The 23,226-nt window shown below is 38.1% G+C and overlaps 1 protein-coding gene across 1 annotated transcript in view; it reads left to right on the top strand.

Annotated features, from left to right (window-relative positions):
- Positions 1-8,651: 8,651 nt before the first annotated feature.
- LOC122342059 (neural cell adhesion molecule 2-like) overlaps positions 8,652-23,226 on the top strand; it is a 60,001-nt gene continuing 45,426 nt past the window's right edge. Inside the window, exons 1-3 of the mRNA XM_043235840.1 lie at positions 8,652-8,704; positions 17,755-17,806; positions 17,873-17,978. Coding sequence (XP_043091775.1) covers positions 8,652-8,704; positions 17,755-17,806; positions 17,873-17,978 — 211 coding nt within the window. The remainder of the gene's footprint in view (positions 8,705-17,754; positions 17,807-17,872; positions 17,979-23,226) is intronic.

The raw sequence follows: 23,226 nt of genomic DNA, 5'->3' as shown, positions 1-23,226 counted from the left end.
TAAATTACTTTTACTATAAACTCAATGTAGAAAATATAATAATCTTTAAAAATAACTTTACTGTATTTTTCTAAATAATTGTAGCCTCTGATTAAAAGAGACTTTTCTTTTACAAAGAATAAAACTTATATATATATATATATATATAGTTGTAACTTCAAAAAAAGAACAAAAGCTATTATATAATTATAAATATTAGTACCATGTATGTATAGTGTAAGTGTATGTGCACTTTTTGGGGTGCAAGGTGGAAGATGAAAATCTGAAAAACGCTTGTACCGTTTTTCTGAGAGCGATGGTAAATACGTATGCTGACAGTCCATAAGAACAGCCTATAAACTCCATGCAGTAGTCAGAAACTCTGAATGACCTCTGAAGCTGTGGTCATTCAGTTGTGTTAACTTCTAGCTTTTCACAACTCGACAACAATCTTGACACAGACTTGACCTCTAACTGTGTTTTTATGAGGAAAACCCAACACTTGTTAACATTCATGGCGTTTTACTTTAAGATGTCGTGTGTGTGGGGTTCTTCTCAGCTGCCAACCAGGCCAGAGGGCTCCAGTGTCGAGGGCAAGCACTCCTGACTCCCATCTAAACCACTGAACCGCGGCTCTAATCGCTGGAGGTCGATAGGTGCGATTATTTGTAGCTTAATAGGCTGCGTCCAAATTTAGATGAAATTAAATACATGACACAAGCACGGGGCTTCCAGCCGTGTCAGCGTCGAGCGGTGACTAACGCTTAATATGGACTTGGCCGCTTTGTCCTGGAAATGTAAACGAGCAAACTTACTTTAAGAGGAATATCAAATGCAGCATAAGTGCTTATTAAGGTGATACATGCATGTGAAGAGTATTTGTTTGTTTCTCTGGAGTGGGTGTGTGTGGTCAGGAGTTGATTCAAGGGAAAGCAGATAATTGGCCCTTGTGGATCAGCCCCAAGAGCGAGAATAAAACCATTAAGACTCTGAGAATTTTTCTTACATTGCTTTTTCTTTTTTAATTACACTGTGTTTTTATTATTAAAAGAAATTTGGCGTTATTCGTAAACAGGACACAGTTTGGACGTTCTCATTTTAGAAAAGTAACAAAAAACTAAGAAAAGGAAAAATTTTTTTTTTTGGGTGAGATTCAAATTAAACGTATTCATTAAATTTATTAAAAAAATTATTTTTAGCTATTTGTCATTTTGAATGATCTCATTGCACGTTTTTTATTGTAGTAAGTTATATAGTAGTTAGATTTAAAAAGGTGTAAAGAGAAATATCACTTTTATTTATTCATTGTTTATTCGCTTGCTTTAGGAAGAACTTTAGATTAGATTAGAATTTAGCAGTATAAAAATTTTGATTTTTGTCCCGCCCCACAAATGTAAATCATATAGCATTGTCATATCATATTTAATCATATTCAGTAATACTGAATTTATGCTTGAATTGATTCATGATTAATACAAAAACAATCAACTAATTTATTTCAATTGCCAAAAATCCCATTTTCTCATATCATTTAACAAGGCCATCTGTAAGAAAAATGATCAAATAATTGATCGGATAAATGCATTTTTTATTATTTATTGTGAATATGTTTAATATTAATATAAGCATCTCCTGATAAACATATGCCCTCATCATCTGCTGAGGGTTTCTGGGCCTGTTATGTAGCCTGTTATGAAAGTGGTGCAAATAAATAAACTAAGTAATAGAGTTTTATTAGCGAGCAGCGGAGCTGGGCCTTCAGATCCTCTCTGATGTTACACACGCTGCTTGTGGGACTCTTAGGTGCGCTAACGTTTCTCCTAACGGGGAGTTAATGATCGGCGCGCCTTTGATGGATCTGCCCGCTGCTTCCAGGAGAGCAACAAATCCATCATCCATCAGCTTCATCAGTTAGAGATTTAAACCTGTCTTACCCGTTGACGCAAGCGTTATACATCAACGGAGACTCGCCACGCCGCAGTAAAATGGCCGCTCTGACTCGCCATATTATACAATTCTTTTATGACACCTACAACGCTGAAAATGGTCGCGAAACTCCAGGATTTGTAAAAGATAAATGGGCAATTTACAGTGTTTATTAGAGGAGGAAGATGCGTTAGATGTCTTCATTAAAAATGAGGGGAAAACGGTGTTCTTTCCTATTTTCACAGCAGGTGAATCATCTAGGAGAAACAGCTGACAGAGGCTACAGTAAAAACTGAATAAGCTTAATTAATAAGTCAAATGACAGATAGCCTAGTCGTGTTCCTCTAGACAACAATGAAGTTAATTGGAGGAGTTAATACTGAAGGTTTTTTTGGTCAAAAACACTTTAATTTTCTTCTAATATTTACTTTCTGCCTTATTTGTTTAACGACTCGAAGCGATTTTGTTCAACTTATCCGCTTTTTCCTCGAACTCCTGCTGTGGCTGATTTCATTAGAAAGCAGTGTTTTGTGTCTTTCCAAGATTGCAGAAAGCAGCACCTAGTGACAAAGAATCCAGATTATCGCTTTCGGTACATTCAGACCCCTCGCCGGAAAGATCAGTGAAGTTGGTGGTAATATGCTAATGTTTGATGGGCCGTCAAAATAACTCCCCAGCTGATATTTGGTTGGTTTTTACTTTGTTATTTGATGTCAGGTGAACTAAATTCTACATAAATTCATGTCCAATACAGACGTCATGTAACGTTGAGATTTAGAAGTTTTAGTTGTGGCGACCGAAATCCAACGTCAAGTCAAACTGACGCCAAATACTCAAGCATCAACCCAATTTCATTTTTAATAGAAATACAATGTCTGTCCAGATGTCATGTCCAACAGCAATCTGACATTATATAGACGCTGCGTTCAGTGATTCAGAGTCGGCTCTTTATTTTAGGAGACAATAACTATATTCACAGTTCAGTTTTCACATTTAAAACTTTGCATGATGTTTCTATCTACTTCACTGCGCTGCGTGCTAAAAGCTTGTGTAATAATTTTGGCAGTGTCTCAGTCTGAAACTGAAATGCGATCAACAAGGCCTACGCTCGAGTCAGTTCCAAAAAGAAACACAAACCTGTACTTTAATTGAGGAAAACACGCTGGACACAATTTAGTAACGCAGTAACTAGCATCCTCTCTGAATCTAAACGGCACTTAAAACAGCACGATGGTTAAATGAGCAACTTTTTGAGCAACCTATCTCTGCAACTTATAACGTTTTGAAAGTTTCCAATTCTTTACACTGCATGTAAACGTTTTGTATTTTTTTGGTATTTGTTCGCTTATCTTTATTTAGCATCTTTAATTACTGGCGGTGTCAGCGCTGGCGCTCTTGCAGTAGTTCTGGGCAATGGCTGTGATTTTAAGGCTCTGATGGGTTGACACGCAGAAGAGGGGTCAGAACCCTGTCACGTATTGCTTTGCCTCGTGATACTTCGACTAATTAGCAGATTCAACACCATCGGATAACACTCAGTTCATTAATTACTGCCAGCTGTTGTGGAGTCGAGTGCGATGCTAATGAGCAGAAGATGCGCTGGGGTCCTGTAAGATTGATCAGTAGAAGACAGATGCAGTTTAATTGAGATAGAGGCGCAATGCATTTCTTAAAGACCCTCATAATGATCAGAGATTATTAGGTTTATTAGCTGTGGAGGTTGTGAGTATATTGGGGGGTAATTTGGGCATTTATTTATTTGTTTTGGGAAGGAAAAATGGGATAACGGTTTGAAAGCTGGCTGAATGATGTCTTAGACACAACAACTCCAGAACACTACTAGCAACTACGTGAGAATATACATTAAAACACCCCAAACTGCCCAGAGCATTTTTGCATATATTTTTATTGATTGAGGGGTTTCTGGAGCTGCTTTTGTCTTGTTTTCTAATACGCTTTTAGAATGTCTAATTTCTTCATTAAAACTGATATTTGGCCAAAAAGTTTGTGCTTATCATATTTTGTTTATTAGAGTGAGAGATAGCTCAGAGTATGTGCGTATAATATCTAAACGCACATAATCCTTCAGAGGATCCAAGACTTCTCGCGTTTCTATTAACAAGATCCTTTTTATTCCTGTAATAATTCTGTCCTCCACTGTTGTCCAGATTTGCCCTACTTCCTCCGCTTGGTAATCATGTCACTACCAGAGCAAGCTCCTGATTGGGTTAAAGCAGATTTCTTCAACTCACACGTAATCACATGTTTATGCGCCAAACGCCTGAAATTCTCACTTCAGATCTAATCTAATCAGACCTTTGTGTTTTAACAATTCTGTTTCAAATCTCTCAGAATTTTGATTTCCACATCTCTGAATTCCCTTACATCTTTAAGGAACCAGAATAATTTTATTTTTTCTCTGATTAAAAATTAAGTTTGTAGCTAGTTTTTATTTATAACTGACTGATATACAAATTTTGTACAGTGTTGTAATGACCTTTTAACATTTTCAATCGACATCAGAAACAAGCTTCCATAACAAACAGATGTTTTCATAAATCTTACATTATCAGTGAAATGATCCAAAAGTCAAAAAGTAATTTTTATGTTTAATTATTCTTAAATTGTACTTATGTCGCCTTCATGTCCCATGCTGCATAGGTTGCTAAAGTAACTTGTGTAATCCCATAGCTGCACTGACTGGACTAAATCTGTACCCAGGTGAGTGAATGTTTCAGTGTGTCAGTGTGTGTGTGTGGTGTGTATGTGTGTGTGTGGTAGTGTGTGTGTGTGTGTGTAAAGTGTGTGCGTTCTTCGCGTAGGGAGTGGTGAGGTCGTCTGCTAAATACATTTACTGGAATGATAAGAAAGTATGTGCAAAGAAAACATTTCACATCTGTCTGCAAGAGTTCCATTTAGTGTTGTCCCCACATACGCTCAGAGAAACTTGAGTGCTGCTCTGGCACACACACACACACACACACACACACACATCCTCACACACAATCAAACAGACAGACGCGTTAAACAACACTCTTACAGTCTAAACACCTCTCACGACAATACACACACACACACACACACAGTCATCTTGTGTTTTCAAGGCCTTGATTCTGTAGATGGTTTGAGAGATTGGTCTCTCCGTCGGCTGGTGTCTCATCACACACATCTGCTCCGGTAGTTTTCTGAAGTGATCGCTCATCACCGACATCATCCAGCAGCAGTTAAATCGCGCCATCACACACACAACGTTCATGTGTGTCTGTCATAACAAACATGACAGAGAAGGCATGGGGTATTTGTGTGCTCGCACGTGTGTGTGTGTGTGTGTGTGTGTACCTGTCATTTGCTGATGACCTTCTGTCGCAAGTAAGAAGCTCTATTTTGATGAAACGCATGAGTGTTTTTGCACAGACACCGTGAGCGTGTTTACAGAGCAGAAACTGTATTTGAAAAGTACAGAAATATAGTGATAATTAGACATAATATATAATGAAATTGTTGATGCAAGTAAGAGTTGTTACAGATGTGGAGGAAGTTTCATTTGATGAAACAATATGAGCCAGACATTCACTGATGAATCATTCAGAACTTGAGACCAGGAACATTTAAATGAATGCATTGTGAATACATTTAAATGAATCGACTGATGTTTAACACAATTTGATTCGGCATCTGAATAGATTCATCCGAAGATTGATTTAGAATCAATCAGTTTAAATCAACATTACTTTACTATCCTCAATATAATTTTTGTAGTATTTGTAGTATTGTAGTATAAGTTTTCATCTTAATTTAAAATATGGCATTTTTAAATACACAGCGCATTAGTTTTCATTCCACTTTGTTGCTGTTTATTAAATTCATATTTTAATGAAACTGAAATCAAATAAAATCTTTTCAAAATTTGCTGAGATCTTGTTTATTATACCACTTGCGTAGCATTAATGTATGTATAATTTACAAAATTGTAATTTTGCTCTAAATGTAAGCCTGGACGGGTTCTCCCGACAAGTTTTAATGATTCACCCACATACTCCGCCTGAACAGAACAAAAGATGTGTTTGGTAGTTTTTGTGGCGTGGATGAATACCTGACGGCACTCACCAGCCTATCTGAGTTCAAGCACTCTCGTATAATCTATGATCATTCTTCCTTTTCAGGGAATGGGGCGCAGGTCTGGTCTGTGTGTGAGTGTGTGTGTGTGTGTGCGTGCGTGCAGTGCAGTGCGTGCGTGCGTGCGTGCGTGCGTGTGAGTGTGAGGTGTGTGTGTGTGTGTGTGTGTGTGGCCAGCCAGTGTGTGTGTGTGTGTGTGTGTGTGCGGCGTGTACTTGATGATTATATGTTGATGGGTCAGTATGGTAGAAAATGCTGCCGTGTCCCGAGGTCTCGGTGACTCATGGATGTTTAGATTGTCAAGCGATGCCGTTGTCTCGTGCTTTCGAGCTGGCCACCCGCTGCTCACCCCTCTCCTCTGTTGGGCCCCACACTGTGCTGTCATGTTTACGCTCTTTCTGGGCTCAATGCCAAGAACATGGCCAACCAATTATAGGAGACATTGCATTAGTAACCCCCATACCAGAAAGATATCTGCTGTGTTCTCTCTGGTCTTTAATCTTCTCATTACTCATTGCTTCAATGTTTCAGCTCTCACACACACACACACACACACACACACACACACACTGGCTGGTCAGGCTAACTGACCTCATCTCGGTTAAGTTTATTCTTGGTAATCGGGTCACAGAATCCGACTCTCCATATGCCTCTACATAAAATGGAGGAGCCTGAAAATATAGGAAGCCATTTGTGTCATGACATAGAAAGATGGCTGTGACACTATTGCATGCATTTTTCCCGCCAGCTGGTTATAGAGTTTCTCACATTCGGGTTGTTTTCCTCTAATGTCCAATAAAAGTCAGAACTGTGAGGCTTTCTTCACGATCCTGAATTTATATCTTAAAACTGAGAAGCTTCTTATTTTCTTTGAATTCTGAGTTTGTTTGGGCAATTCTTTATTTTTACACAATGTAATGGGAAATAGTAAAAAGCAAAATAATAATATATCTTGCATTGTTATCTTGCAATTTTCTCATGAATCACAGAGTTTCTGAGGTCCTTTTAACCTTTTAAGCTTTCATTTCTATTTCATCTTCAAAAAGTTATACCATGCACTTTTTTTTTTTTGATCTTGTAGCAGAATCCATTATGAAAAGAATATTAAACATGCGTCATATAAATGATCCAAATCAAGTGCCCGATTAATAACTGAACAGAGCGATCTCACAAAAACAAATAAAACATGCTATTTATTTTGGTTAAAATCATCTTTCTGATGTAATTCCACTACCTCCACCTGGTGCTCACTCTTCAAGACACGCTACACCAGACATGAGAGAACTAACTTCCTTAAATCCACTAAAAAATCATCAAAGCACCAGCTGATCCAAGGTAACGTGAGAAACACCCACAAGTGTGGCTTGTTCTAATTTCAGATACATTTAACGCTCCATGCTTTTTAGTGCATGGTTTCTTGTCATGCTCTGTTGCCAGAACCGCATCACAGTGAAGTGCTGTCTGCTAGCAACCAGCCCTGGGATGTTATTTTCCTATTACAGTCTCTCTGCTCTCACACTGTCTGTGTGTGTGTGGCATAATAATGTGTGTGCTGTGCGTGTAACTGTAACCATTCCCAATAACCTCAATTGCATTTTTGAGTATGTACAGCAACGGTAATAAAATCCTCAAAATAAACAGATTTTATCATCTATATCATAGATAATGATTACGATCACCATGATTTTTCTTCTTTTTCCTCGCCTAACCAGCTGTGTTTCAGGAATATCTGTTGCGTTTTACTGAATCTCATGATTCTTGGCTATTTTAACACGCATGCGTTGTATCGCCGTACTTATCCGCTTTGCTCTGCCAAAAACGATTACAGTTGGGTACATAACCATGCGAAAACAGCTATTTGAAATTGTAAAAATCGCACCACAATTTTGCTGTATTTTTGATCAAATAAATCGTCAATTGAGACATTAAAATAATAAAATAAAATACACACAAAATCCAATCAACTTTAAACTTTTTAGTACGATATGATTGACCCCAGTAAAAGTATTCTTCAAATAAAAATATCTGAATTACTCTTTATTTCAGTAGTCCACTTTACACTTTATACCAAGAGTGTTATTTCCTTTGCAAACACATTATCTATGAGTCATTAGAGTTTCTAGTTGACTGTCTGTTTAATAACTTCTACACCTTTATTTTGGATTTGGTCTGCAGCATACTCGTGCTATTTAAAAGCAATCAGAGCGTTCATGTGACCTAAACCCTACTCTGAGAGGTCAGTGAACGATTATTTACCAGGTGACCGATGGTGCATAAGCTGCTATAGTTAGTAGAGATGTATAAAATGGATCCTCAAAATAAAGTTCATAACCAAATACTCACACTCACATTTGCAGAGTTACTGAAGTTAAATCAAACCTCTGAACATTACTAAATGCGATAGATGCGATCCATTTTGCGTGCAAATTCATTACTGTTGGATTGTTTAATCTGGCTCTAATTATGAGTCATAGTCATCTTTATCCAGCGGTGGTTTATTGTCAGTTGTGTATAAGAGGCAGGATTGTTCAAGTACTTGCGTCATGTGAAAGAGACAGAGGGTGCTTGGACTGGCAGGCAGAGACAGAGAGGTCGTCTGGGGAGGGAGTTCACGATTTTATCTGTCTAGGATGTCTGTTGGAAGTCTGGCGCTCATCCCCTCCTCCGGCTCTGGGGGCTGTCAGTGAGTATTTACAGAGAGATCTCCAGATGCAGATGCACAGCCCTCGCATCCCACCTCGCCGCAGCTGAGAAATCGCGTTAATATCTCCGTTTTGGATTTTGAGGTAGATGAACCGGCGGGCGAACGGACGCGTTTTGCTGCCGTCATCGCCATACTTTCACATTCAGACAGCCTCCTCTAGCGCTGCTGAACTCCCGGCATCACTATGTGACTCAGGTCGATTTAATAATTATATACCATCATGATCTACAGGAAAGAAAAATGCAAGGAAAGTCCACTGTTTTTTATCTCTTCTGCCTCAACTACAGGAAAAGAAAGAAAGCGGGCTGTGAGAAAAGCGTAAAACAGCTGTCAGGAGCCAAATTATAAAGAACTGTGGAAATAATTGATTTTTCCTCTTTACTGTTAATACTCATAAAATGAGTCAAATTCATCAAACAGTTTTAAACTAGCCATGAGGTTAGTAAATTTCACATTTCCATTTTGAGAAGCCAATAAATAATACATTAAAATTATACAATATATTTTTCAAATATATTGCCTAAAATATTATTTTCTTATGAAACATACTCCAGTACTCCTTTAATTAAACCTGAACATATAATAATTACAGCAATGATATATCTTTTTTATTTACAGTAACTTGTTTGGAGTTTATTTTAGAGTAATTCTCTACTGAATTTCATTCAGTTCTCATTCTTCCTAAGTCATTCTTTCTAAGACACATTTACGTTTTATTACTTGAATCATGCATGATACACAAAAAAAAAGTACAACAAAGAGATAACACATTGCATAAATTGTATATAATCTTAAGGGAATGTTTATTTATAAACAGAGAATTTTAAAATAATTTGAATATATTCTGTATGACAATAACTGTCTTAACGTTTCATATTAGTTGTATTGACTTTGTGGTGACAGTCTTGTGGGATGGTTAAAACAAACTCCTAACCGCCTGAAATCTAGAGCAACACAAATTCAGGGGGAAGTATTTAAACAGTACCAAAACTCAGTATAGTACCACGACGTACGGCGCGTGCTTTATAACCATGCATAAAAGATTAGAGAGTTTAGTAAGTTAAGCCGCAGTTTGAGGATCACCTGGTATTTTCTCGGGGCTGGATATGCGCCTTCCAGGATGGGGCACGTGTGTTGCAGTGGGAACCTGTGGGAGGCGTGTGTGTGGGACGGCTGTGCGTTCTGGACATGATGTTGCAATGAAGTAGATAACAGATAGACAGCCCTCCTACTCACACATTTCGCTGGCTCTGCTGAACATCGTTAAGACAGATGTTTCTAACCTCAAGTATTTAAATTAGAAGAACCCTGGACTTCAAAGTGCATCCCAAACTCTACCAGAAAATCCTGAACCACTATCCGTGATTCCCAGGAGTTCTGGACAAACAGCATTCTAAACTTCTGATAGTTGTAGTACAGGGCAGAGTAGGTAGTTTGTGATTCACAGCCTTTCGTTTACCTGTCGCTCTTGCAAAATAGAAACTATTTACAGGGTCCTTTTTGAGAGCCTTTCCAGACTCAGAATCTTCATCTTGGTCAGATTCACGAAAGTACCACAAAGAATAAAATTTGTTTCAACATAACACGTAGATATTACTACTGCAAGCATGTATTTCCATGATGATACATCATTTGCATATTACATGTTAAATACATAAATTTAAATAAATGAAAATTAAATTAAAAGTTTACGATCTTTTATATAATCAATGAGCTAAGTAGGAGCTTTGTAAATTTGAATATTTAACAAACTGTATATATTCTTTCTCAAGTAACCACGCTTGATCAAGACAAGCCTTCAGTTCTTGGGTATCGTGAGTTCTTCAGATCACTTTATTAGTTTCCAAGTCTGGAATCTGCGGAACTTAAAATGTTTCCTGCACTGCACTTCTTTCTAGCCATTGTATTTCTCTTATTCTAGAAAATATCTAGAAAGTCTAGAATTTTCTAGACAAGTAAAAAAAATATTATCTTATTTTCAAAAGTGATTACAAAAATTAGCTTAATGTTGACCTCTTCTTTTGAAAACAAGACTATATTTTATGCTTACATCTGAAAGAATCCTTCATGATCCCCAGAATTCTCCGATATTTTGGCTAGAAATAGACAAAAATCTTGGCCAGAAACTCATGCAATCGTTTTATACTTAAAAACGCTTGCGCTTAAGTACATCCGCGAAACACCACGTATTTTCTTCAAGAACGCTTTCCGTTTTTGTATTCCAAAATTAAATCCGACCTGAAATCCTCAGCGTTATCAAGCAGGCACATTCACCTTTTTTGGCATCTGTGGAAGCGTGTCTGCGTGCGTTCTGAAAAATCTGGCCCAGGTCAGGAGGACAGCATCTGCTCCACGCTCCCCCAAAGCGGTCGGCGGGCCCGGACTGGGTGTGCAGGCTGTGTCAGGCATGTGCTGGAGCGTGGGTACTGTGAGTGCACATGGGCCAATTTGGGGCCGTCTAGGCTGGAGAGTGGGCGCGGGTGTGTACTTGAGCAGATATTGGGCTTGAGGATGCGTCATGCGAGCGTGGTATCTTTGGAGGCAAATGAAACGTTAATGATAGGCGCTGATGGGCAGGAGAGCTTGTGTGATATCGTGACCCGCCCCGGGCGTGCAATACAGTACCTTCATTAGAGCAGGTAGAGCCAGTAATGAGAGGCCTGCCCAATTATGTCGACTTCCGGCATGCATAACGCGCCGCGACCATTTCATTCAGACAGTTCGTAAAAGAAATATTTTGGTATTGACTGAGGTTAAACACTCTCGTATTATCAGAATCGACAGATTAAAGATATCTGAGAAAGTACCGTGCCAAATTAGTAGTCTGCGGTTTGGAGCAAAATGATAATTCCCCTTCATCCACATAAGCATTTTTCTTTTTGCAAAACAGTGCATCCTTCAGAGGCGGGAAAGATGTTTGTGCAGTTCAGCACTTTAAAATAATGTAGCATGATTGCCACATACATTTGTTCATTTACTAAAGTAGAGCATTTCTTCAAAAATATAAAAGTCTGCAGCAAAGTGAACATTATATTTTGGAGCCATTTAGTTCGATGCTTGAATTTATAAAGCAATGTATTTCCATTACATGACTGGCTCTAATAGAAGAATCAACAGGTTAGAAGTAAATGCAAGGGATACATGCAATTATAACATGAACAACAATTAAATCATGCAGTATTAAATGGTAATCAGTCATGCATAGCATTAGAGCATCTTGGTTTACTGATGGAAGGAAATATGAAGTATTTATCAAAGTATATTACCAAATACTATTTAATCGCTGAAATTTAATACGTATTTGTCTTAAAGTGTGATATTTAGCTTCAAAACAGATTCCCAACACTTAAACATAAATAGATGTGTTTAAACACCACATTGGTTCTTCAGAGCTAAATTTAGTTGGATGCCAGACTTTTTACACCCCAGCAAGAGTGTGTTTCTTGTAATCAGCAGGTTGAAATGATCATGCAAGGCACCAGAAGTAACAGAATAAAAAATCAATATACTAACCAAATAAAGAATCTAAATATTTAAAGCTCTTATTCGGACCACAAATTAATACTTTACAAATATATAGATGTCATTGCATTAGACAACAGTAGTATGCTTGATATTCCATGAATTATCAGATGAGTCATAACATAAAGCTTATTTTAGTAAACACTCTGTATTTTGTGGATTTGTTTAATATGGAGAATCGACAGGTTGGGAATGAAGCACAGTATAATGTGGAAAACATCAAATGTATGCCGATTTCACTTTTCATGTCAGATGCTAAAAAAAGTAAGAATATTTGGCACTTCAACGCATCAACTGTTACCAACGAATTACACATAAAGCATGAAATACTAGCTGATGTTTTCTCTAAATACTAATGTATTTTCATTACTGATAGCGAACCTGATTAGGCGCAGGGTACCATAAACGTAGTCAGAATGTATAAATTTGTGCCAGTAAATACTTAATGACAATTGTTGTCTTGCAGATCAACCCGATGAGAGAATACCGAGCACCATAGAAATTTCCAGTCATCTGCACGGCACCTTTGTAGCGTCAGAGACCTGGGAGTAATTAGCATTTCTCTGTTGGGATGGATTTGCATAAGCTTTGCTTATGCAGCGTGACTCGCCTCTCTGTTATTACAAACTCTAGCCACACACACACACACACACACACACACTCATCGGCTATTAAACTTTGCTGCATTTCTCACCTCCTCGCCCTCAACCCCCTCTGTTCCTCCGCATCACTTATGGTGAAACAGACCACATCTCTTTCCTTCTTTTCAAAGCAAATGTGGACAGGTATAGGTTTGACAGACCAGCCCGAGCGCCAGATAACCTGCGCCAGAAAAGCTGATCGAATTCACTTGGAACATGCTTGTAGCCTCGGCAGCCCAATGGTTGCTCAGATGCTTCTTTTCCCCCAATTGAGGTGCCCAAGTTAAACTCGTTGTCTGACTAAGGGGCGCTCTGTAGGCCGCCTGACACAAACCAGTCATGCGACCAGTCGGCTCTCTAGGCACTGAAAACAGCCCAGATAAAGACGGGCAGGGGACTTGAGGGAGCGGAGGGGAGGAGGATGCGTGTTGATGTCAGCGTGAATCGCCGCGAAAACCAGCGCAGCGTTTGCGCTCCGCTCTTTTGCTGCAAGTGGCATCAGTCAACCCTGAGCTGGCCGCGATCTCAATCTACCGCGTCTGGGCATGCACAGAGAATCCAGAGACAGAGCCACTCGCTGAATGGCGTAGAGCGACCATAGGTTTCAGGGTGTGTTTTGGGGTCGGTTACAGGGGCACAGAACGCGCGAGAGCGTTTGAAGGCGAAGCCTCGGGCATGTCGTCGCCGTATTTTTTTTCTGCTCTTTTGCAGAGGCCAGGCCGAGCCCTTCAAAGTTCGAACAGATCAAGTTGAAGGCTGGATTCGGACGAGAGAGCGAGGTGAAGCATGTATAAATCATCTCCGCGCCAACCGGCATCTTGAGCTTCTCACGCGTCACCAGTCGTGCTTCTCGGTGATATCGAGGCTCCATCAGCACTTCAGTGTAATGTTTGAAGCTAAAGTAATGACACCGGTGCTGGTTTCAGTGTCGATAGAGTACTGAAATCTTGTGGCTGAATCTGAAAACACAAGTCTGTGGAGGTTCAGTGAGTACTTCACTGAATTAACGCCTCATTCAACCAACCCATGCACGGTGGACTCCAGCTTGTCGTTTTGGACTTTTCATATCGATGAAGCAGCATGAGAAAGCTATTTTTCAGTTCTTGCATTGTTGTGAAGTTTTATGATTTGTTACCAGAAGCGCACAGCAGAAGCGAACCTGTTGCATAATAGGTTTTTATTGGATGTTTCTTTATTGAAAAAGCTAGAGAAAAGGAAACGTATGAGTATTATCGCATGCAGTGTCCGGGTTGAAAAACTTTTTCAATTCTTGCATTGATATGAACTTTTTTGTAACAAACCTGTTGCTCAACCCTTAATAATAAGGCTTTAATTGGTTTTAGGGTGTATTGAATGAGCTCTTTGTTTCCTTTCTGAAAAAGCTAGTGACGAAACTGCATGAGGTTTTTGCATGCAATGCTAGTTCAGGAAACCTGCCACGAGTTCTTACCAGTTTTTGAGTTAGATTGTTGCTTGTTCACAGTGAAAACTAAAGGCTTTGATAGTTTAGAAGTGAATTTGCACCAGATGTGTCTTTTTAGGACTATTCTTATTAAAAAACTAGAAACTGCACGAGTTTATCACATGCAGCGTGAGTTTGAGAAACTATTTTCCAGCATTGTGATGTGAACCGACCTGTACCTTACTTTCAGAATCACTTTAATAGTTTAGCAATCTTTGCAGTGTTGTTGTAGAAATGCTAGAAAAGTGCACTAGAGCTATGTACCTGCATGCATTACAAGGAATAAACTTTTTCTTGCGTTGTACCAGACTTTAGACATTCTGTGACTTTTTTTGCAGTGTAGAACTAGCAGCTGTGCTGTTGCTGAATTACTCTTATTTTCATACACAATGGTTTCTGAGGCCAAGTTTGTAGTAGAACCTGAAATAAAATAGTAAAATAATTAGCGTTAACATATTAAGAGAGCTGACTTACTGGACGTTCCATGGGCCTTTAATAAATAACATAATTTCTTTAATGTAACACCAAAACAATGGTAGAATGGGAATGATTTTGTGTTTCCTAGATTTGAAACTTCTTCATTCAACTCCTCCGGCCCTGAATCTCAGTTTTCTCTGTTTTTCTGCTTTTTTTAAATTAGCGTGTTTGTGACCCAGAGAAATGATCTATATACTGATGCTTGTACAGTATTAGCTGCATCCTTGGCTGGACTTTCCCTGTCATTAAAGCCCTGTCATGAATTTCTCAAGTGCTGTTTTGCACAGTGCCTGCAGGTGTAGCAAAGGTTCTGGCTGAGGCGAGGAATGTCTTTAGTTTCTTTCTCATACACAAATGACTGTGAGAGTGAGTGGAAACCACCCTGCAATGGATGCGACAGCTCATTAACAGCTCGAGTATGGATCATGCTAGATACATTCTGCACAAAGTCACTCTGTATAAATGTGCCATTTAAAACACTCATTTTTATTGTGGATCATGCGCAAAATCGTTTCTAAGGTAGGTGTTCATAATTACCTTTTTTCTCAGTTGCTTCAACGAAAAAGCCTTCGCGCACCAGTTTCCTGGCCGTCTCTTTTTCGTACACGCACGTACGTCTACATGCGTGAGCCACTTTCAGTTAGCACAGGAAGTTTTATCGGTCGCGCCAGGGCATGCTTGTTCTTAAGCGTGCTGAACAGTCTCGATGGCATCTCGGGACGAAGGTAGAGACCATGGGAGCTAAATGAGCGACCTTTATTTACAGTAATGGTCAGGAGTAGCTGAACCGAACGTGTCTGTTTCTGCAGCCCAACGTGTCAAGTTGTTTTAAGGAATGCAGTGCTAGTAATTCAAAGCTCGCATAACGGCGGAATCGTTTGCAAAAATAAAGAATATTACCAGAATCATTTTACTCGCCCTCAGGCCATCAAAGGTCATCTTCTCACAGTTTGGAGAAATGTGGCAGCCATCGCGCTCAGCCCGGTAGATGATTGCCGTCAAGGTGAAGTCAAACAGCTGCTAAAAACATCACGATAATCCACAGCACTCCGAAGTCTGTCGATTTAACGTCTGGAAGAAAGAAAAACAATATTAAGATGTGTTTTTTCAACCATTGCCTACTTGGTATAGGTGTAGTCGATCTGAATCAGGTGAAAATGCACAGATCAAGCGGTATACAAACCAAAACAGCTCTAAAACAAGTATGGCTGAATTTTGGTAGAGATAGACTATTTTTAGAGTAGTATGAATTATCGTGATATTTTTATCAACTATTTAATTTCTCTGACGCTTTCCAATCAACAAACAGTGAGACAATGATTAGATAGTGCCATTGCTTCAATCCGATCATGTTTATGACTGTTGTCCTCCTGTTTTACCAATTAAGTATGTTTTCTTTTTAATTTCAAAACTTGTGCAAATACATGCAAGTGCCATATTTGTGCAACCATACATTTAAACTCTGCTTTTAACCATATAACGTTGCAGTTCGAAAAATGGTTCTGCCACTGCACACAATTCTAAGCTTTACATCAGTGTAAAGCGAAAATGACATTCTTCCGTTGCTCACGATTACGCTTGTCATTTCACAGATTATCTGAACTGGACAGTCACATTGTGGCATGTCTTTAGTACGTGTCAGCGTTTGTATATGCATTTTGCATATACATTTATATATCAAATGGAATGTTTTATTATTCCATTTGCATTTTCTATTATCAGGAAAAACTATGTGTATACATAAAATGAAGGAGGCGTATCAGCGTATATAAGCATGCCCTTATCTACAGGCGCTTACAGACCTTTCTCATCTAGCCAGTCTCATTTCTCTTGCACACTACACCGACTGACAGACGCGTGTGAGATTCATCCCGTATCTCTGTGCAGTGTCCTTTATCTGAGGATTTTGTGGCCTTAAATCTAACACACCCCACCTCTCTCACTGGAATCGCTACACACACTGCACACACAGCTCCATGGTGCTCAGAGAAAGTTCATTATTAGGCTCTTTCTTTAAGTCAGCGCGAAAGGTGTAAATAATGAGGAAGTTTACTTCCCGAGCCTCTGGCTGACGTCATTGTTAAGAGGCTATATGAAAGCACAGCTCGTCAAGCTGCGATTTAAAAGCTGAAGCATGTGAAGCCTGCGATCAAATCACCGTTTAATAGACAATATTTACCTCTCAAATCAAAATGCAAGCTGTCACTGAGATGGCACCTGTTCAAAAAGTACACTTTTGTACATAAACTAAATCCCGCCTGGAAAAGTGCGCCCGATTGCAGCTTTTGTAGTTTATTTCTGCAAATTTTCATTTGGCCCAATTGAATTTCTGCTACGCGTCCTGTTAGGACAACTGTTCCTCAATTAAAAACTCTGAATTAAATTTGGCCAATGGAACATTTCTATTACAGCAAGAAAATTTGGAGTGGGAGGACAATTTATGTTAATAGAATTTGTTTTATCACAAGATACTATCAAAAGCTAAGCTATTGTGATTGCCAGTGGGTTTTTCTCAAGTATTATATTTATACTTATTTTTGCAATCAGAATAAGTATTTATATATAATTTTTCAGTGATTTTTTTACTAGTTTAATTAAATATAAAAAAAAATAAATCAGACATTTAATAGAAAATTAAGATAATTTAAAATATTTTATGATTATAGTTTTTGAAGGTATATAATCATTTGAATGTATTTTTTTAATTTAGTAGTTTTAGTAAAAAAGTTCTCTCAGAAATTGACAATAAATCTGTATACAGAACGCTGTGTCTGTGAAGGGTGATGAGGAACTGCTGAAATCAGCCCTTTCACACAGCACCACCCATGTTGCACAGCTCCATGCTATCTGTACATCAGAAGCACAGTTCTTTCCATATATCTCTCAGGGAAGTGGCTGGATTTTACTGATTGTTTTGTCCTCCACAGAGGCGTGAGCGTAGACAGAGATGGATTGCAGGTGGCTCTCAGGGCCCAGGTGGTGAGTCCTGTGGACCTGGTCATTCAGCCTGGCCTCCTCTGATTCCCTGGTTATCTACATCCACAGGCACCTGAGAAGCGTTGCCTGCCCATGCAGATTCAGAGGACTCGCATGAAGTCACGCAAATTCCTGCACCCGCTCCCATGCTTGGCCTCTCACTGGTCGCTAGAAGGTAGATGTGAAAGGATTTAGGCCAGGCGAGGTGTAGATGTAGGCGAGGGCGTGTCGGGCACTGGTGGGAATGTAGTCACCTGCAATAAATTGGCTACTTCCACCTCCTTCAGCGCCACAAAGTAAATCGCCGTTTTACTGAAGTACCTCTGCTGTAAAACGCGGAAGAAAGATGCGCTTCCAACACACGTCCGTCGGAGCACATGTACTACCTGCACGCTACAAATGCTTCTCTTCCTCTTTAGGACAGGTGGATCGATGCTGCACTCGTCATGCTGGACATTTAATAAAATAAAGTTAAAGAAATTATTAGATATATTAAACAAAATCTTTATTCCATATGTTCCATATATTTGAGAGTTTATGAAATTAAAAAATACCTTTATTATTTTGTATTAATTATATTATAATTATTCACTTTGATTTATTTTAATCTTTAAAACATTTAGTAAAGTTATTATATACAGTGTATACAATTAACTGTTTCATAAATTAATTTAAGTATAATTTGGAATCAGAATCAAGCAAAATTATCTTTCTAAAAAAGTGCATTTTCAATTATTTTGAGTATTTTGATTATTTTGAGTATTCTTCAGCACAATGTTAATTTAAAGTAGTAATTTTTATGTGTTGCCATTTTTTGTAGAAGTCTTATTATTTATTCATTTCAGTTTTATTTATTTAGTATTAATTGTCTTAAAATAGTGTTCTCCTTGGTAACGCTAATTTTTATTCTTTTCCACTGTATTATTCAGCTATTATTATATACAATGTATGCAAATTTGACACTTAATTCATTAAATTAGTATATAATTGCTCCGATTAAAAACAAAGAACTTTGTTTGGCTTCTTACTAGAATTAAAGTGCTTTAATATTGCTTTTTATTACGTTAAGTTTCAGTCATTTTGATCTTTTATTAATCACTTTCTTATTTCTACTTCACTTGCTTTCGTTTGAATGATTTGCCTCAGTTGTCTTAAACTAAAAATAACAATGCTGCCTTTTAACTCTCTTTGAATTCTTTGGTGGAATTCTGATTCTCCATAATACTAGTACATATCAGGCCTGATGAAGCGCTGATGTCTCAATAGTGAGTGCGTGAGAGGCTGCGCCTCTCATTGGCTAATATTAGTTTCGTCCCGATTGTATGGCTGTGCTGAAATGGATTTTCCCGACCATATCTCTTTACATGGAGCAACTGCTGACTTTCCTTCTGGTAATATTGAGCCCGGTGTCTGCTAGACTCAGCTAATAGGCTGGCGTCAGCAGAACCACGATGGGGAATGTATTGAATGGCGTCGATAGCGCGGCTCCAGAAGAAGAAGACGCTCAGGTGTAGGGTGGAGATGAACCACAGCCAGGCCACTGCTGGGCTTTTATTTCTGGAGTCTGCTTGGCAAGCGCGTTGGAAATTGAATATATCCGTTTTATAAAGATCATTTTAATTTGTAGATAAATATTCTAGCCCCATTGTATATGTTATAAAAACAATATTACCCTCAATACATAAACATCCATAAGACAAAAGTGCATTAAAATATAAAACTTTCTTTTTACTTTATATAAAATTGTGAATTTTTTTTATTGATCTATCCGTCTGTGTATTTATCATTTATTTCTTTTAAATTGTCATCAAATGCCTAATATGTATATTAATATTTGAATGAGATTAAGCTCATTTTACTTAAATCAGATTAGTTTTCTTTTAATTTTAAGATTCCACATCTGTCCTACTGCTTTGGCTATATAGTTTATTAATGCACTCTACCTATTTCAATGCTCCAGTTTAATTTTGTGATCTTGTTCAATTTAACACCAAGTACTAAAACTTTGCTAGACAGTAAAATTATTTGTAAATTATTTCCACTAATTATGAGAAATTGGTAGTAAATACTGTATAGACAATTTTTCTGTGATGTGTATTTTTCATGCAAGTTTGGTTCTGTATTTATTGCACCAAAGGAATCAGTCATTTTAGTCAATATTAAGAGTCAAGTTATGGAAGAAAAATGAGAAATGTTAGTTTCACTGTGCTCCTGGATGACTCTTGCAACAATATCTTTCCATTTTAACATTAATTAAAAAAGCCAAGACGTGTATTTCTCGAGAGAGTTTGCTGCCAGACACACGCCAGTTTCATTTCAATAATTATTTTTGAGACGGAACCATTGATTAAACTGGCCACATCATATTAAATCAACCACTGATTGGTGTCATCGATCCCGCTGGAGCCTCATGTCAGATCACCAGCCGTCCACTGTTTTGTCGCGGTAAATTTCGCGGTCGCAAGTCACTTGGGAGCCAAGCGCGCCTGGAAAATAATACGAGGCCCGGCGTTTCGTAACGCACGGCGAGCGTCCTCAGCCTCTCTGCGTATGTTCAGAAACACCAGAGAGGGATTTTGTAGCAGATAAGAGGTCAGGAACTCTGCCTTCTTAGTTCTCCTTCACTGTGGCCTCCTCACACACTTTTCCTGTCAGTCGACAGCTTCTCGCTGCAGAGGCTGGCCAGAAAATAACCGTATCATGAGGCCCCAGTGCTTGTTTGCCAGCGCCTCAGCAGGCCTGGGTCAGCTCTGAGAGAAAGCGGAATAAGGCCTCCGTTCAGGAGCTCTGACAGGGAAGAAGCAGCTTACACCCAAGGTGCGCGCCCTTGTCTCTCCCAAATCTGTTTGCTGCGCACAGGATGCAAAGTAGTGCAACGCTGAACTACTCGACCTCCCTCATCATGTGGCTTTGTGTCCAGAAACTGCTTTCCAACCCCCGTCAAGCTGAGCTGCTTGCATTGGGAAACGGTTAAGACTATGATCAAGCTACACTTAACAACATCGATAATAAAAGAATCCTTTGAACCAGTTCATTTTAAATTAACAGATTTATTTTGATGGTTTTAAATAAAAATGAATAAAAAAAAAAAACTCTTAACATTTTTGCACTGGTAGTCAGCAAATGTTTTAAAGTAACATATTTACTCATTCATTTTTATTTTTATTTTTTTCTTTTATAACTAAAATAGGCGGCTAAATTACTAAAATAAAATGAAGTTTGAAATGTGGGTTTCTGTTGTTGCATTTTTTTCCAGTTTTAAATGTTCATGTAGTGGCTGATCAAATCATGGAGATAAAATAGCTATGCATTTATTCATTTCTTTCATTCATTCGTTCATTCATTCATTCATTTATGCATGTATATATTTAACCTATTGTAATTTGATTAGAAAGGCAACTAGTTAAAAACATTTGTATTCTTTTAATTAAACATTAATTGAACTCTTAGTCATTTTCTTTTAGAAGTCAAATAAATCCTTAGATTATATATATATATATATATATATATATATATATATACACACATATAATTTCTTTTAATTTTTATTATTTTTATATATATATATATATATATATATATATATATATATATATATACTGAATCATATAGTTTTAATTAACAGAGTTCAAAAAATAATTTATTTATTTTATTAATTTATTTAATTTATTATATATGAACCTGCATATTTAAAGGGGCTTTTCCAGAACTATTAGAAATATTCATAGAGACGAAGATGCATGTTAGCTGCATGCAAATGTTTGATATGAAAAGAAACAGTTTATATACACACACCAGAGTAGGAGAATCTGTAAGTTCACATCGTAGTTTTTAGTAGCCAGTGTTGTTTCCAGTAGAAACATCAGCGACTTGTTGTTCCTGAAGCTTTCTTTGTCAGAGTGTTTTTCTTCATGTGCAGCGGAATCAATATTCAGAAACCAGTCTGTAGTAGCATAGCTGGTGACTGTAGCTACCTGTTAGCCACACTTGTACCCACATCACAAGTAAGCTAGCCCAGAGATCTCATTCAGCCAAAGACATGATCATGTAAACTTATGCATGCACAGTAAAACAGGAAGTATGATCTGCTGCCTGTTGCCGTCTCAGGACTTTGGCTAACGTTCTTACAAAGAATCTCAGGAATTTATAGACCAGTAGCACTGCAGTAGGGTTATGGATGTTTTTCTCAGTGAGATCTTCACCTCCGATAGCTGGAGAACATTCTAAATGTATGTTGTAAAATTAAATGCAGCACAGTGTTTTGAGGTTTTTAACAACAATATATAAACCGTAGTAACAGCGTGATACTCACATATCAGTGGCTTTGGGGCCGTTTATCTGAGAAAGGACTGATAGCGGTCTTAACAGGTAAAACCTTGACCTAACCTTCCCACTCAAACCCTCACAATTTCTAAGCTAATAAAGCTTATCCTGGGCTCTGCACATGGCTCACATCAGCACTCTCCTAAAAAATTATTTGGGCAGCTGAATACGTTTTCCATCAGTTAAAAATGGCTAATATAATAGTGTGGTGGACCAAAAACTTGCATGCACGTTGTTTATTTGTTTAGCCCAGAGAGAACAGTATTTTCCATAACCTATACTATATTTATTACAGCCTATATATTTATCTGCTAAACTTACGCATCTATGAAATATAGTAATGCATTTGATTGGAAACCTAAATATTATATAAATGCAAAGTTGGATGAATTTCAGATTCCAGATGATCTTATGAATCTTGTGAAATAAAGTTTGCAGAGGCAGGCAAAACATCCATTTTAACTACGGCTATCCTGGCATGCAGTGAAGTAAGAGTCCATCTTTGGAGATCTTGCTCCACCTTGAGTAATACCAGATAACGAGGATCTAGAGGAAGTCTTTAAATTGGATTGAGCAACCTGCCTAACACCTAATGACAAACTATGATTCATCCCAAATGATCTTATGCCTGGAACTTTCTAAGTACAGCCCAGTATCCAGGATAACAAGATGAGTGGATCCAAAGTGTTTGTAATCTCTCCATTCCATAAAGGAGATACTGCATATATATTGTCTTTAGGACTTTTTTGATGTATCGCCAATATACTTTTGAATTATATATATATTTGTATATATACTACATAGAAATCTATCATGTATGGTGCTTCACTTGTAGTCTGGGAAATGGAGTCCACAGATTAGTTTGAAGTTTAGGCTTCTGCACAAATCTCCTGGAAGAGCAATCATTTTCTAGCATCCCCAAGCAGTGGTAGTCTTCCTGGTTTTTGCACTACAGACTCCCCGCTGATCTCAATCAAATCATGACCCAAATAAAAAAAGACCACAAACTCATTTCGGTAATTCAAAGGTTCTAGAAACTGGTAGTGTTGCTGTAGATCTAAGAGGACTACAGCACAAGCGCCTACTCTTTCTGTTAAATG

This window comes from Puntigrus tetrazona, chromosome 1 (genome assembly GCF_018831695.1).
Source record: "Puntigrus tetrazona isolate hp1 chromosome 1, ASM1883169v1, whole genome shotgun sequence".
Taxonomy (NCBI): domain Eukaryota; kingdom Metazoa; phylum Chordata; class Actinopteri; order Cypriniformes; family Cyprinidae; genus Puntigrus; species Puntigrus tetrazona.
Note: the sequence above shows the minus strand (reverse complement) of the source record. Positions and strands in the feature narration are given on the sequence as shown.